This window comes from Ooceraea biroi, chromosome 4 (assembly GCF_003672135.1).
Source record: "Ooceraea biroi isolate clonal line C1 chromosome 4, Obir_v5.4, whole genome shotgun sequence".
Lineage (NCBI taxonomy): Eukaryota > Metazoa > Arthropoda > Insecta > Hymenoptera > Formicidae > Ooceraea > Ooceraea biroi.
The window spans coordinates 13,901,775-13,918,852 of NC_039509.1; the positions used below are offsets into that span (position 1 = coordinate 13,901,775).

Below are 17,078 nucleotides of genomic sequence, written 5' to 3' on the forward strand. Positions count from 1 at the left end.
TCGTGGGGAGAGAGTGGTGACAACTGTTTCGTGAAAGAGCCGTGAGAAATTTTCACAATCTGTCGAATGTGCGCCGAATGCGCGCCTTTTATACATGTCGGTGATATGATGTCTCCCGCCTCGTCGCATCGAAAATCGACACCGCGAATCGCCGAAGTTATCACGTAATCATCTATCAACTGCAGAGATTCACGTGGTGCAATTACGTGATCGATTATCGGCGTGAAATAAAAACGGAGAAAATAGCGATAGCGGAGTCCCGACGTCAAGCGTTAAGCTGCTTAAAATTCCCTCACCATTTAAGGTTCTTTCGCTGCAAGTGATAAAAAGTGCGGACCCGACTTGTTAACGGAATTGACTGTAAACGAGAAAAGAAGAGAGAGGGCACGAATTGGAAACGTTTCACGCTATAGTTAGGGTGCGCCTGTTCAACGATCTTTAAGTTCTTGCTAAATGAGCAATATGTAAATAAGCATTTACACCCTCTGTGAACAAACCCGCAACCCCAATGGAGATTGTTGGTAACCCCAATGCGATTTCCGCATCCCCATGGTCATTCATGCCACGTTATTTGCTGTAAACAACGGTTTCCATCTTTTAATGCTAGAGCAGTTTCTTTTGACAGAATTTATTCATTTCTTTCAAAACTGAGGAAAAAGAGTGTTATCTATAAAAAAGTTATTAAATTTTGATAAGCTCCAGGCAAGCAGTAATTATTAATAAATGTAATAAATATTAAATATTATAATTAGAATTGTTTGCAATTACATCTCGTACATCTCATAAAACATGAACAATCAATATCGTCGACTGACAATCGCGATAGAAAGATTGAATGTCTCAAAGAGAGAGAAGGATTTCGCCTACCAAGCTAAATATTGGAATATTGGCAAGTAGATACGTGCAAACACATGCAAACGCGTACAGACTGATGTACGTCACTCTCTCTATTTTATCCAGACAGTAGCAGACAGCTTGCGCGGCACAGGATCGATCTCAAAGGAGCATCTGGGTGCCTGCGCGATTGTCAGTCTCAATTCCATAACGTCATATCACGGTATCACACCGGCAATCCGGCGCGATCTTCCACACGCGGAATCGGAAATTCGTGAAACACCCCAGATCTATATTTCCGCTGTCTGATTCGCTATTACTACATGCAAATACCGAAACCATGCCGGCCGCGTATTGCGTGTTCGCAGTTCAATTTCAGCGCGGGCAAATATGAGGAACGCCGAGATGCATCGAGTGCGCGGAGATTAAATTAGTTTGTCCTTTCGCCGTGTTATTTGCCGAACGGCCGATTTATCTAATGACGCGGCGGAAGGGGAGGAAGAGGGAGGATTACCGGCCATCGCCAAATCGATCGGTCCGCAGCGCGAAGCTTGCAATTATTCGTGGCGATTAATTAATGACGCCGATGACATGCCACTGATTCAAATTATCGGATCGGCGTTACCGCCGAGGCCAGCGAAATGCTTTGTCAAGCGTTCAGTTTGTCGCAGTTGTTTCATATTCATATACATTATCGCATTTACGGTACAGGTTTCAGCATTATAGATTAAATGCTTTCAACGTTTGCCATCAGAGAGAGAGAGAGAGAGAGAGCTGATAATTTCAAGGTTTTTTAATATTCTCCTTTAATTACAAATTTAGTGTATGAATTCATTAAATGGAGCATATGATCGATGAAGATTATTATTAAATATTATTAAATCTTTATTTTATATTGTTAAATAATTTAATTCATCTGATCGACTTAAATAATCTTGTGTATTTTGAATGTCAGAAATTAAATGTTCTCAACTATACATAAACTCTTTGTACTAAAATAGTTTTTGAAATTAATAATAAAAAAGGAGAATTACGTGCGATTAGTTATAATAATATTATTCTTTCCAGTAAGTAACTATTTTAATGTATAGTTATAATATAATAATTTAATAATTACACAATTTTAAGTATAAAATATTTTGAGAGTTATATGAAATAATATTTTTAAAACATAATATTTTTAAAACGAAGCATAATTGGATCAACAGCATGGCGCTGACTAATTGTAAGCAAAAGCGAGATTTTAGAGATACCTAAATAAGTGGCACAAAAGAATACTCTCATAAAAATTTGAATAATCTAATAATAAATAAATCGCTCAATAAACTACTATAATCTGTTTGGCGAGAGATTTGTGCAAAGCTTTACTAGAAGCTTCGATCCGCCATCGAGTTTGTTAGAGTCGATTAATAGACTCGGTTTGATCAACCAACAAGCCAATGTACGTGTCTAGTTGGATGCGAAAGGATTAAGGCGTTTGCCACAGGAACACTGGACCGGGCAGCTTGTGGTTAATTGAGGACCTCGAGATATATTGACCAGTGCAGGATCGATAGGCGAACGATATCCGCGAAGACAAAGGGGCGACCTGCACATATGCTGAAATGGTCATTTGTCTGCGATTTACGCGGAGATTGACGCTAAATCCGCTTGTTGCCTGTTTGATCCCCACGCGGGATCCCAGCTCTGCTTAACTCGGCTACCGGGGTTATTACGTCGCAAGGATTGAGCTTGCGCTTTGAACCTCGATCTTCAGACGGAAACGTAAATCCCTGTGAAATTAGAATTGAAGAACAAGCAGAACAAGAATGACGTGAGGAAGTTGTACTCTTTTCGAAACTTCTTCCACATCTGCCGAATCTGTCAAAATATGCACAGATTTAGAAAATGAATAATTCTGATTATCGACGTGAGAAGTTGTCGATGTCGACTGTGAAATATTAAAAAAAATTGTAATTCGGGCTGTTGATATTGCACAGGATAAATGATTTTCGATGCGTTTTCTACTCCTCTATTTATAAAATTCTTTGCATTCCGTACTCCCATAAATTTTTCAAGTTTCTTTATGATCGTTATCTCCTCTCATATGAAGAAAGAGCTTTTAAAGACACGCGTTCTAAATTTTAGCGGAGTGATTAAAACAAAGGTTTGCTCCACGGTGGAATTTCGATTTTGCCGACCTCGTTCGAATGTATTTTATGGAACAAAGCGCAGGTTTTACCCGACGTTGATCGCAGGTCATAACAATGCGACCTTCCATGCGCGAATCGCAATAGAAAAAAAGAATAAATTACGCGAACGAACTGTCAAACGTTTCATGGGAGAAGGTTCATTTAAGTACTCGAGAATCGCACAATGACCGTGGACAAATGCAAACTTGACAAAAGGAGTGTTAATTAGTTCCACTAAAATCTTCTTTGTTTCCGCGGATACGATTTTTCAGTAGATTCTGCAGTTTTTATCATCACATGCATTTCCCTAGATGCGAATATCAATCTATGGAATAAAAAAAAGATGATTTATTTATTACAATCATGTCAAATAAGAAAAGTCACATTTGATAGAAAAATGAACATATTATTAGTAATGTAAAATATTTAAAAGAAATTCGTCTCACTTTCATTCTTTTAATAAAACAAGATATTTATTTTATAAAGCAGTATTTTTCTCTTATGATCTAAGAACATGCCACGAACATCCTGATTACAATTTCTTTGATATATCGTATATTTTAAGATGCATCTGTATCGGTTCCTGAAAAATGTGAGGCAAAGTTCTCCGAGGCTGATAACTGAACTACATAGCTACGTACCTATACGATCCCTTACATTAAAATTGATGTCCCAGTAAAGAGCCATACATATAGAGATCGATTTACTTGATAATACTCTATAAGCGTATGGAGTTTTACATGGGGAACCACTGCAGAAAATGAAACATTGTCGGAGCAAACAGAAAGGTCCGATTTCGCCGCAATAAAATCGCTATTCATCGATTTATTCTCATCCGTCGGAATGACCGGTCCGATCGTAACTTGCATACGAGCGCCTTGCTTCGCAGTCGCGACACCTTAATATAAAAGTAACGCCTTTTTTACGGTCATCTCGACGCGCCTGTAGTTTATGCATTTTCCTGCATTACGGGTGATAAAACCCGACGCGTTTTATCGCCACTAAATTTCCATGGTTACGCAATGAGCGACGCGACGCGACTCGAAGCGATGCGCAAAGGGTTTTATGAAATCGCACGCGCTGGAAAACCCGCGCACCTTCATACGAGCGGACCGGCGCGTAACGGCGAAAATTTTTACTTTATTCCCGCGGATGAGTGGGCGGTTTTTTTAGTCGGCTATTGCGGCCGCTTAAAATGCACGGCCGAAAAAATATGTGCGCGGTCCCGTGCGTCCGTCAGAAAAAAAAGAGGGAGGAATATAAAACCTCGTTGCTAATACCTAGGTTGCTGAGAAGTGGCTTCGCTGTAGTGCACGATAATGATCTCTCCAAAAGGGATTAAGTTTTTCCCGTGCGCTGGTAAATGCGTTTATTTGCAGTTTGTATTCTCTACTTTTTAATTAAAGAGAATTAAATAATAGAGTGTATATATTTTTTGCCCATAGCAAGCCAAATCACGTTTTTAATCTTGTTTTGCATATATGTATGAGAAACGTTGGTTACTTTATACACGATAGTTTCTCTTTGATTCGTATTGCGTACATTTTATAATAAAATAACATTTCTTTTGTGCTTTTCATTTCGTTCTTCGAGGATACATTCAAATCATATTATACATGCAATGTTATTATAAATCATGTACATTTTGCGACAGTGCATTAGCGCAACTCAGCGTAACAATATGAAACGCCAAAACAGCTCCCTGAAATATAACAGTTCGCGTCGAGCTTACGTCCGAGTTTGGAAATTTGTTACGGTGAGTCACACGAAAATGTGAATAGCTGGCTTTTGAAGAGTTTCCAGCGCGCGCCACGCACGCACACGCACAAAGGGCAGAGATTGCACCGCAAAATCGTACTCCTGAAAATTGTGACGGGTGAAAAACGAAATTCACGCTTCCGAGTTTTATCGCAGTTCGAGTGCGGGCGAACTTGTGTCACCCATAAACCGCCTCGATGCAATCGCGGTGCGACGGCGGCGGCTCTTGATCAAACAATAACGCGTATCAATGCATGCACGTACGCATGGCCGATGCATGTGCAGCTTTGCGGCGGATCAGCGCAAGCAATCCGTGCATGTGCAGGCGACCTGGCAAGGGAGGCTTTGTTTTACCCCGTGCGAGGGTTGCGCTACAGATCGCGGATTTCGCGCGTTTGCCGTTATTTCGTACAGGTGCAGTGCCGGTTATTATGCGGCCCGTCCATTTGGAGTTTCCGGAGTTATTGCTTCCGGCCAACCGTGAGACCGTTGATTGTCTCTAACGTGATTCGTACGACGCTGTTAAGCCACTCTGCGAGCTTGTCTGATATGCGCGATCGATACGTTGCGAAGATCCAAGAAACTGCGGGACCGATAAACTCGTTAAACGAGTTCCACGTTGATGCAATAGCGACCACCATAACGTTGGACGGATGGAATGACAACCTAATAATGATCCGCCATGTACAGATCGGAACTGCGATACTCTGTCCCAAAAACAGATTCGCCATACTCAGCGCAATGTTGTGCCAATGTATTTGGTAACGGCAACACGCTGCTAGTACGTGCCGTTGAAACATCTTGTACGATTTTTCAATCTTGTAACGTTATGAGCCAATATAGCTGCACGCTAGGATCTCGCTAGGAAAACGGTGTCGTTACTGGTTCACGCTCAGGTCGATTCGAGCCAATATCGAACCAGCGTTAACTGTGCCCTAGTAGTAGTATTGTCTTCGGAATGTTAGCCCAACTATACAGCATTGTCGTATCAATACTGATCCGTATGTTCTTACCAATGTAGTGCCAGCAGCAGCGTTCGTTGCAGGATGGTTACATGCCGATGCTCAAATTTAAGCGATTCAATATTGGCAGCCAGCACCGTCGTGACCGGCAAAGATATTTGCTCAGTATTGGACAGCTTGTGAATTTGCTTGCGGAAAATGGTTACACAGGCTACGATCATTAATAGTAATCTGCGAATTGTTTGTTCTCAGAGACGCACAGACGACAAAAAATCAATATCCTAATTATTCTTAAAATTAAGGTTATTAATTAATTATTCGCGTTAAAATATAATTCTGAAAATTATACAACTTTTAGCAAGTCGAAGCACAAGGCTAATGGAATATCTCTACAGTGTTTGCCCACGATTTTTGATTGCCTTTATGGAATCACTGTAATTGGCGCAGTATCTGCGCCAGGTTCCATTCGATTATCGCGTTCTAAAGGTGAGAACAGCGAGCTCATAGAAATGTAAATGACGATGAATTTGAAATTCAATTTGAAAAACTCCGTGAGAGCGCGTTGAATTTTTTGCAGAATACATTGAATAATAATATTCTGGCAATAGTGGGTAGTAATATTACATTTCGCTACATAATTATACGTGTCCGATGAATGTGATTGAATTATGCGATGAATATGACATTGCATTTGCAATTGCATTTGTGATGTATTTCATTGGCATAACAACGAAAATGGTGTGTATAAGGGAAGTCCTAGTGGTGTGCATTTTCCAAACAATTTGCGAACTTGTGCGTAATATTGCCGTTTCGCTGCGACGCAGCCTATATGTCATCGGAGAGAGTTACGAAGCGTTTCGAAATAATCCATAATTACAACTTCGGCATAGCTTTCCTTATATAAGCAAGTTCAGAACTATCTCACTCGATGGTTTATGAGCATTCCAGAATGCAGGAATGTTCAATACGTACTTTAGAGGATCACATAAAATATATATTATACGATAATGTGATTATCATAAGTGGAAACAATTCCAGAAAATGAATCTCCTTTAATATTCCTTGAAATTCTTTTACTTTTAGTTATTACATTTTTATTACATTTTTACATTAAATATTTCATTTCTCTCGCGACATTTATAATCAGTGAACAATTTAATAATACATAAGCGTAAACTAAAAAATGTTGAAACCAGTATTTAACTCAATACATGATCTGTTCTCGTTGCTACGATTGATGCTACCACGTATGATAAAATTAACAATAAAGAATCATTTTTTTATTTTAATCAATTAGTACTTAATTATTATGAAATTATATATAAATTAATAGTACGAATATACAATATCCCAAACTATTTAGTTTTTTTCTCTTACAATTTGATGATGCAACATATTTAATTTTATTTGATTAAAAATGTTTAGTATATAACTTTCTCTTTTCCCTATGACGACTGTGACAAGAGACTTTACCCTTCAGCAACGGCAGTAGCAGTGACCCCAAGAATGTACCGAGGGATGGTCTGTTCTCTTCTATGCAACTTCACTCCCCATGACTTGTCCAGAATCCCTCGGTAAAGCAGAGCATCCGCGACAAGAGCGGGAAACTACCCCTGGCTGCCAACCCTTCGGGTAGCGCAGTTCACCCTGTTACATCGAAAATCTCGCCACGGCCGGTGCGTTCTCGCGTCCCGCTGTTTGAGCATCTTTTTCGCTGAGTGGTCGTAACGAAAGTCTCGTTAATTGTCTGCGACGAGTTCGTCTCCGCGAATTGCGGGTGCATGATGACGAGGATCGCAACCGTTCGTCAAGGGTGGGTTCAGCGTGTCGGACCGCAAGAAAGGAAATACAATTATTGGCCAGCGTCTGCGCTTCTATATTGATCGACGGCGACGGTGGTGGCGGCGGTAGTGGCGACGTTGGTGGCTGTGCTCGCGGCGCGTCCGAGCGTTCGGGTGGGACCACAAGCACAACCCGCCCAAAATGTATTTTTGCCTGCGTCTCGTGCGGCTGTTCCTGATCTCGGCGATTCTGTGCGTCGGTAAGGACCGCGCAGCAACAAATTAATACTTCAAAAAATGAACCCAAGCAATTTGCGACGGACAACGTGGCGCTTGAACGTGGGAGTAACTAATTCTCCGATGAAAATAGCCGAGGAATCGTGGAAAGTAAAATGCATGATCGAGACGAAACATGTGAATTTTTGAATTTACGCGATCTGTTCTGCGCAAAGAGCTATCTCTGTTCTATTTGTGCTTTGTTTGGGCGTTGTTCCTCTTTTCTTCTAATTGCGCTCTCTATAATTATCATATTTGCAGGTCTGTGCTCTGAGGATGAAGAAAGATTGGTGCGTGACTTGTTCAGAGGATACAATAAACTCATACGACCAGTACAGAATATGACCGAGAAGGTGCACGTGAGATTCGGCCTCGCCTTCGTACAGCTGATCAACGTGGCGAGTATCTCTTGCTTTGTCTTTTCTTCTTACGCGGCGAGAAAATCTTGGATGCTTAAATTATACAATTAATTATTCTAATTTTCCAGAAAGTCATGTAAAAGTTTTGATATTTTGCAGAACGAAAAAAATCAGATTATGAAGTCAAACGTGTGGCTGAGATTCGTGTGGATGGACTATCAGTTGCAGTGGGATGAAGCGGATTACGGCGGGATCGGCGTTCTTCGTTTACCACCCGACAAAGTGTGGAAGCCAGACATAGTGTTATTCAATAAGTATGTGGAAAAATTATTTGCATAAATTATTAGTAAAGTAATCGTATATCAACAAGTGGATTTACTTTGCTTCTAGTGCTGATGGTAACTACGAAGTTCGTTACAAGAGCAATGTGTTGATATATCCAAATGGCGAGGTACTCTGGGTACCACCAGCGATCTATCAGAGCTCGTGCACGATCGACGTGACATATTTCCCGTTCGATCAGCAAACGTGCATCATGAAGTTCGGCTCGTGGACCTTTAACGGTGATCAGGTCTCTCTTGCGCTATACAACGACAAGAATTTCGTCGATTTGTCCGACTACTGGAAGAGCGGCACGTGGGACATCATAAGCGTTCCAGCGTACCTTAATACTTACCAGGGTGATTTTCCCACGGAGACCGATATCACTTTTTACATAATTATACGCAGGTGCGCATCTTTGCCTTCCAAATTAATTCATATCAAAATATAATTAATCTATGTAAAAATATTTTGCTTTCGATGTTTGATCGTAGCTTCTGATGACAAGATTTTGATTGAGAGATGTATTGTTAAATTTTTCTATTGTTTTCACAGAAAGACCCTGTTCTACACAGTGAACTTGATACTGCCGACCGTACTGATTTCTTTCCTCTGCGTACTCGTCTTCTATCTCCCTGCGGAGGCCGGTGAGAAGGTCACTTTGGGCATTAGCATTCTCTTGTCTCTGGTCGTGTTTCTTCTCTTGGTCAGCAAGATCCTGCCACCAACTTCTCTCGTATTGCCATTGATTGCCAAATATCTGCTCTTCACCTTCATCATGAACACCGTCAGTATCCTCGTGACCGTGATCATCATCAATTGGAACTTTCGTGGCCCAAGGACTCACAGGATGCCGCAGCTCATACGCAAGATTTTCCTTAAATATCTGCCAGCGATACTGTTCATGAGGCGGCCGAAGAAGACACGGTTGAGGTACGAATTTTCATTATTATTATCAAGAAATAATCTCTCATAAAACTTGCTAAAACTTTTTCTTTAAAAATGTTTGTTTTTGATATTAAAAATTAAGTGAAAACGAAATTAATACATTTACCAAAAACAGAAATACATTTAATTGAACATAGATACAATACTATTTGTTATAATTAATTTGATTAATCAATTTGATTTAGTAATTTTAATTAATTAACTGTTTTGACTCATTGTTACTAAAGTAAAAATGATCAATTTACGTGATATCGATAACTTTGTTATTTCGTCAGATGGATGATGGAGATACCGAACGTAACACTGCCAGCTTCTACCTACTCGGGAAGCCCAACTGAGGTGCCGAAACACTTGCCAGCCTCTTTGGCGAAGTCGAAGATGGAGGTGATGGAACTGTCCGATTTGCATCATCCGAATTGCAAGATTAATCGTAAGGTGCATCATACCACGAGCAGCTCCAGTGGTGCTGGAGCAGGAGAAGGTATGGGCGACAGAAGAGGTTCCGAAAGTTCGGACTCGGTGTTGCTCAGTCCAGAAGCCAGCAAGGCTACCGAAGCCGTGGAGTTCATTGCAGAACATCTCAGAAATGAGGACTTGTACATACAGGTAAGTGAAAACTTGATAACTGGAACATTATCGAGATAAAATAATGATTCTTTATTTGGCGTATTAAAATTTCTTGCGATACTTTCATTTACTCGATACTCGACGAGGCTTGATTGTTGCGTTTTACGATTACCATATATAATTGTGCTGCAAAAAGCAAAAGCATTTTTGTAGTTGTTTGTTTGTACCAGCACTAATTCGTTTTTTCATGTCTTTCTTACAGACAAGGGAGGATTGGAAATACGTGGCAATGGTGATCGATCGACTGCAACTTTACATCTTCTTTTTAGTAACAACCGCGGGTACCGTCGGGATTCTAATGGACGCGCCTCACATCTTCGAGTACGTGGACCAGGATCGCATTATAGAAATTTATCGTGGAAAATAATCCGACGATGATCGCAACGAAACGCAATTGCAAATAATGTGCCATCGTCACGACCGTTCTCATTTCGTCGTTTTTTATTTCGTGTTGGTGGATTCAATGATCATGCGCGCGGATAATCTTGCCATCTCTCAGTTAAATAAACGCGTAAGGCTTTATACTCCAGCTGTTCAACAACAAGTGATTATTTTTGTATCGATTTCTATGATGAAATTGTACGCGAAGTACAAATTTATTTGAAGTCTTCGCTCGAGAGTCTTCTGTCGTTGTCTTTTGTCTAAGATTGCGAAATTCGACTGGGAAATTTTCTCAGTGACGAAACTCGAACGATCGAAATGGCATATATTGTGTAGATAATAACTCCACTAGCGTCAATCGTGGCTGCCTCTACGATTATTGTCTTCCCCGATGTCGTTAACCTTTGATAGCTCCATCGCGATGCGCTTAGACAGATTTAGAAAACAATCATCGACTAGCTCTTGCCTTCCCTTTTACCGAAGTGATTGGTATTTTCAAAATTTTCCGGAATAAAAGTCATATCGTACGCCACTTTATTATATCATGATTTAAAGAATTCCAAAAATCTTGAGAATATGCATTTTCATAAAACAATTTTAATAGTTACGGAGGAAGTTTTGTTAGTATCATATTTAATTTAGCTTAGAATATTTTCTTGCTTATAATGTGAAAGTATTTTATGTAATGATCATATGAGTATTATTGGAAGTATCATACTTGCTTCTCTGAATGTAGCTTCCATGGAACATACTTAATGTTAAACGATGAAATCCGCTTATGTAGCATTGTATGCCATACTTAGAAAAATATGAAATTCATCAATAGAACTTTGGCGAGATGATTGTAATATATTAACATAACGATAATACGCACAAACTTGTGTATAATTAACACAATATCGATAATTCTTAATTATAAATAATCCGGTAGTCTAGTAAGCTGCTAGACGATGAAAAACGTTATTTATTACAAAGTAATCCAGATATTTACAGGACTTCACGTTTAACATTAAAATCGTATATATTAATGAACTCGCGTATCTTTTTTGATGATCGTGATTTCTCATCACGCTTGATCTGTCGATCGTTTTGCTAATCAGCTACGACCAGTATCGATCAAATTCAAAATATCAAATTCTCAATAAAGTACGTCTCCGCGTGAGGTAAGGTCAAAACGTTCCTTAACGCGCGTCTTCACGCGAACTCGCGGAATCGATTGCAATTCAATGGCTTAGGTATAGACTCGAAATAATTTTGATAATAATTGTACGAACAGCCGTTGCCGCATTGTAATCTAGCTGAGCTCGCATTTGATACTCGTCATCATATACCCATAATAAGCATCGACAGAATCGGAGCAATCGCGACATGCTCGTCAGACATTCCCGTTGATGAGTTTACAGTGATGAATTTCATGCGGGCATAAAATGCTATAAATTAGATTAATATCTTAATTATAAATAGGTCGTATCCGCGCGACGATCTTCGCATTGGGAGATCATTGGTATACAAGTCATCCTCCATTGATAATAATTATGTAAAATAAATAGGCAAATCTGTTCACAAGAATCAGTAAGGAAGAGAAAATACTTTGGAAAAACTTAAAAGATCGCAACCTAGTTAATTGAATCGATTGTGCTGTCGTCGATTTTAAGTAGAAATTGTACTTTGAGAACGCATTTGTTGACTTGCGGTGGGTCTTCCTAAGATTACTTCAGCGAAAGTGGCTCATATTCATAATGCGTGTTTAAATAATAGAATTATTTGAGCAATTATTATTGATATACTGTTTATAACATGCAACATATGATGTACGAGTTTCTTTTTAATTATATTCTTTAGTCTTTTTCTTTCTTCAATCTTTTTATAAATTTTATTATTTTATAAATATGTTTTATAAAGTTATATATTTCGTAAAAAACTTTTATGTAAGGGTAGATGATTATTATTTAATTGTTATAACACACATATAATCATTGTATGCAAACATAATTTATATAATAAGTGTTTAATAAATGACAAGTAAATGGAACATAAAAATACATAATCGCGTTGAGTTAAGTGCAAGATGAGAATATGAGCCAATGCGTTTCTGATAAATGCGCACATTAGAAAGCAAGATTTTATGCATGTCACGGAAATGTCGTGCGTTAATAGAACATTATAATCATCTTATCATATTGTACCATGTATATTGTACAAAAAGATTGTTAAACGGTTATGTTTTCTCAGATAATAATGTTCAACGTTTAAGAAAAAGATTACAATCTTTGTTGTTGGATATCAAAGATTTTGTTGCAAGCAGTAAAATATATTGTGCAGATTCTTGTGCAGCTGCAATAGTTTTATAGTATAAATTACATGTTACAATATCTGCAAGTTTACAGCAATTTTTCAATAGTGCTCACTAAATCGGCACATGATGATTACATGATGATTAAAGTTTTCAATTGTCAATTTATAGCCTGCATTGAAAAATTGTTTTACATGGTGAGGAAAGTCACTGTGCATACAGGTATTTTATTCTGCTTGACTTTGTTCAATATTGCAGCTGTTACCATAGTTTTTTTTACAAAAAGCTATACCAGTTCGTTACTGTGTAGATTGATAAATTGTTATGTTTATCTAAACAAATAGTAAGATAATTCACTTACCGGAAGATGCTTGATAACAATAGTAAAAGGTGGTGCAAGGTTCTTAACGGAAGAAAGTTGTAATTACTTACATGAATTCCAGTAAATTTGGAATACAGTCTTATTTAATTTTTGAACAAAATATATCGCTTATATATATATATTTTTTTTTTCTCTTGCTTTCTATAGACTGATCATAATATTTACTCTTACGAATTTTGAAGCAAATTTATATTGTGATATAATTAGTCAAAGAAAAATTTCATGTCCGAAGTCGAGATTTAATGAGACTGCTTCGTCTTTATATGTGTATTATAATGCGTTACAATTGTCGATAACGCATAATGTGTCTTCCTCAAAGGAAATATTATAATTAGTTTAGAGACCAGGCATGTTTCGTTCTATTTCGATTCACACTGTGTCAGCCGGTTTCATGTACTTTGTGCGTGGAATATTACTACGATTCAACGTAAACAACAATAAAAAGGCATGCACCTCATTATATGTTCCATTGTGTGTACTTCATCTATCGCGAAAAGGAAGAGATGACTCGTATTATCGAATGTACATTACATTTGTAGTTTACTTTGCGCATAAAACAAGAAGAATATTGTTGAACCGAAAAGTTTGTACTTTATTATGCATGATAAATAATATAGTAATATACTTATACATATATATATATCCGTGCATTATTAGCAGGTAGAAGAGAACTCTAACATAAGAGCTAAGAATGGCTCTTTTTATAATGAATAACATCAATAAAATTCATTGAATTTCATATCTTCACGTATACCATTTTGTGCAGCACGAGATCTTCAATTTCAACCCCATAAGCGCAACATGAGGAATTAACACCCGTTTCTTAAATTGTCGACGGAAAACCCGATTATTAGAATTAGAAAATATTAGAAGAGATGATCGTGCGTGGCCGCGCGCAGAAGGAACTAAAAAGAGGAGGAAATAAAAGACGTTTATTTTCATTTCATTTATTTCAACAATTTCATAATAACGTAATAATGTTAATAATATTACAATGCGGCGATTACAGTGCTCACCAGTTAACAGGGATTCTCATATCATCGATCAACGTTGCCTCGAAAAGGAGCCCAGCGTAGAAATATAACAAATTTTTTTATTCACGCTCTCTTATATCTCCCCTCTCCGGTATGAATTCGCTATTATCAGACCAGGCTGTTGTGTCACGGAGGCGTAATTAAAAGTCAAGTGAGTTCGGGTGAGTTCAGTTCAATTGCGTCGTCCCCACCAGGGTCTACGGAAACATAGTAACTGTATGTTATATATATATATATGTATATTTATATATAATATGTATATATTCTCGCTCTCCTCCCCTCGTATTCTCGGTGGCGATCGGTAACGCACGTACCGCGATCGATCTCAGGGACCGGGTACAACGGTGGACAATACGAGACGATTTTTTGTTTTAAAGTACATAGGGGATAAAGATATAGGTAGATAATGAAGAGAGAGATCGCGCTCTACAATAAATCGGTCTTCCGGATCGGGGCGCGTCAGCGCGCGGCCTTCTCGCCCGTTAAATTCGATAGCATCGAGAGATAATTAGGTGTAACTTGTTCATTTTTTTTCCATCGTTAGTTTAGAGAGAAAGTGATCTCGATAAAGTTCGACCCTAACTGCTAATAGAGACTACCTCTGAAAATCACCCCTATCGTTACTGTCAGAATATAACTACGAAGTATAATTCGCTATCGATTACAGGCTAGCTTTAATATTCAATTAATCGATTATTTAACCACCTCTTTTATTATTACGAATATGACTTTAGCATTTTCAATAGTTTAAATATATATATATATGTATAGTTTATGTTTAATAGTATATGTGTTTAATAGTTTTGCTTTTATTTACTTATTTGTTTGTTTGTTATCATTATTATTATTATTATTCTTTTGTAGTAATTAAGAGAGTATTTCTCCTCCTCGCCATTTCGCTAATCACCTAGCGCGAATAAATTTTCGATTCTTCCTCGATTTATTGTTATAATTTTTTTCCTTCCTTTTTGATAGGGACGTTGCAGAGAGAGCTTCCTGTGGAATCGCGCGCGGTGAGATAGCTGAACGAGGATCCGAAACGGAAGGGAACGAGTATTGCCTGCCAGAAATAACGAGTTTTCCACTTTTGTAAAAATTCATGTTTAAATTCAGTTGGCTGTGACGCGTTTTTCGGTACATTTTTTTATTTTTGTTTTTCCTGCCTGTCCCGCAAAATTCAAGACGTCTAACGTAAATCATATACTTGCTCGAATCGAACTCAGGATCGTGTTGTTTCCTCGCTTGCTCCATGCATTAAATCCCTGAATTACGTGACTTCTATGTATTCGCTACAATACAGTAAAACAAATGGAAATTTGAATCAAACGCAAATTTATGTTAAAATACAATATTTTCATTAATAAGAGCAAACATTGTTCGTTCCTTTCATCATACTCTACTCTCGCTCGAAACAGAATTCGCTTTGGTACAAAATTATAAGTAAGATCACTATTATTAGAGTATCCAAGTTTTAAAAATTGTTTACAGCCTATAATGACACAATAAAGATGAATATACAGAAGTTTCCTTTAAAACCCTCAACAGATTGGAAAGTAACTTTATAGATATTTTTCAATCCACGAAAGTAATCAATCCGTGATCAATCCTAATTATACGTGATTTCCGCATGTCGTCCCTGATCTCCCTCACATTAACTACGTTCCTATTCGGTCCTATATCGCGTACACGTTCACCTCGTAACGCGTCCGTTTACGCTTTAAGGATTAGCTAAAAATTTGGCACTTGAGCTTACGCTTCACCTAATCGGTTAATCTAATTAAGTAAATCGCCACCGTCGTGGAAAAAGATACGCGCGCGTGCCTACCCCTTAAGTGTTCTTTTTTTATCTTTTTCTTGTTATCCCGCTCTCGCCCGGCCGCGCTAATCGACCGATCGATCCGGGCGGCTCTGACCCATGTAACGCTTTTACAAACAATGGCACAGTGGAATTTATACACGCAAGCCTTTGCCCCGAGTCGCGCCGCGCCGACAAAACGATTCGACGATGATAACGTGACACTCGAAATCCGCGTAGCTGCGTGCGATGGCATGAAAAGCGTCGTTTTGCTTTTTCCCCATTCACTCGTGATGGCTCTGCAAGCTATCCAGCATATACGACGTCGTAGTTTTATAGCGGGAACGTCCCGCATCACTATACGATTGTTCCACCAAAAGCAAGATTTAAAGCGAGATTGAACGCGTCAATTTCTCTTTTTTCTTTTGTCTTCTTTTTTAGTTGTTAGAAGGATATTGGAAGAATATCTTTTGCGTGTCCCATCGATGGCTGCGTTTAATCCCATTTGGCAAGCTTGCTCACATATAGCTCAATGTTTGCCGTATTTTGTATATTAGTTTGTAGATTTTATGTTATTTTGTAGAGTTTATTCAAGATTTATACTATGCGACTTTTTGTCAACGCGATATCTTTTATGGTAATATAGTCTTTCTCTCGTCGTCAAGATTCTTCTTTTTATGCATGACGACTCGATGAGAATTTAACGCGATGATCGACGAGCAGAACGACGCGATTCGTGTAACGGGCGACGAAATTCTACGCGGACTGTATCTCGTTTCGCTTAATTTAACAACAGGGCTGAGCACGAGCAACGTGATTTGCACGCTACGTGTTGTCGATATAATTAAATCTCTCTCTCTGTCGCGTATGTATAATATATAATACATGTGTATGTATAAAGAGCGGTCTCCCTCTAATAAGAATGAGACCAAATGATTGCCGATCTTTCGAACGTCTCCGCCAATCCTGAACTTTTCTCATAACCGGATATATTAATTAAAAAAATAAAAAGTACAATTGTGTTGCCATCTTTCCCAGTTAATTAATCTTTGTAAGCATTCAATTATAACGAAGAAAGATCAATGGCAATCACTGTTGCTAATATCACTTGTCCGAGCCGCTCGAAAACGTATGTGTGAATATTTTATCATGAAAA

At 38.4% G+C, this 17,078-nt stretch overlaps 1 protein-coding gene across 2 annotated transcripts; it reads left to right on the top strand.

The window, feature by feature from the left end:
• The first annotated feature begins 7,374 nt into the window (after window positions 1-7,374).
• On the top strand, window positions 7,375-13,832 carry LOC105278288 (acetylcholine receptor subunit beta-like 1). 2 transcript variants are annotated; one of them, XM_011337280.3, is made up of 7 exons: window positions 7,375-7,766; window positions 8,044-8,180; window positions 8,301-8,455; window positions 8,532-8,870; window positions 9,018-9,395; window positions 9,686-10,016; window positions 10,240-13,832. In XM_011337280.3, the coding sequence occupies exons 1-7, from the start codon at window positions 7,709-7,711 to the stop codon at window positions 10,402-10,404; spliced, it is 1,563 nt and encodes a 520-aa protein (XP_011335582.2). In that variant the 5' UTR covers window positions 7,375-7,708; the 3' UTR covers window positions 10,405-13,832. The 2 variants fall into 2 exon arrangements, with proteins under 2 accessions (XP_011335582.2, XP_026824596.1); XM_026968795.1 differs by lacking the exon at window positions 7,375-7,766 and adding an exon at window positions 7,793-7,920.
• Window positions 13,833-17,078: the final 3,246 nt, after the last annotated feature.

Excerpts from the sequence above, each read along its gene's own strand:
- LOC105278288 (XM_011337280.3), top strand. The coding sequence starts at position 7,709 with ATGTATTTTTGCCTGCGTCTCGTGCGGCTGTTCCTGATCTCGGCGATT. Across the intron at positions 7,767-8,043 it reads CTCGGCGATTCTGTGCGTCG|GTCTGTGCTCTGAGGATGAA; the intron begins GTAAGGACCGCG and ends TCATATTTGCAG. Across the intron at positions 8,456-8,531 it reads GACATAGTGTTATTCAATAA|TGCTGATGGTAACTACGAAG; the intron begins GTATGTGGAAAA and ends CTTTGCTTCTAG.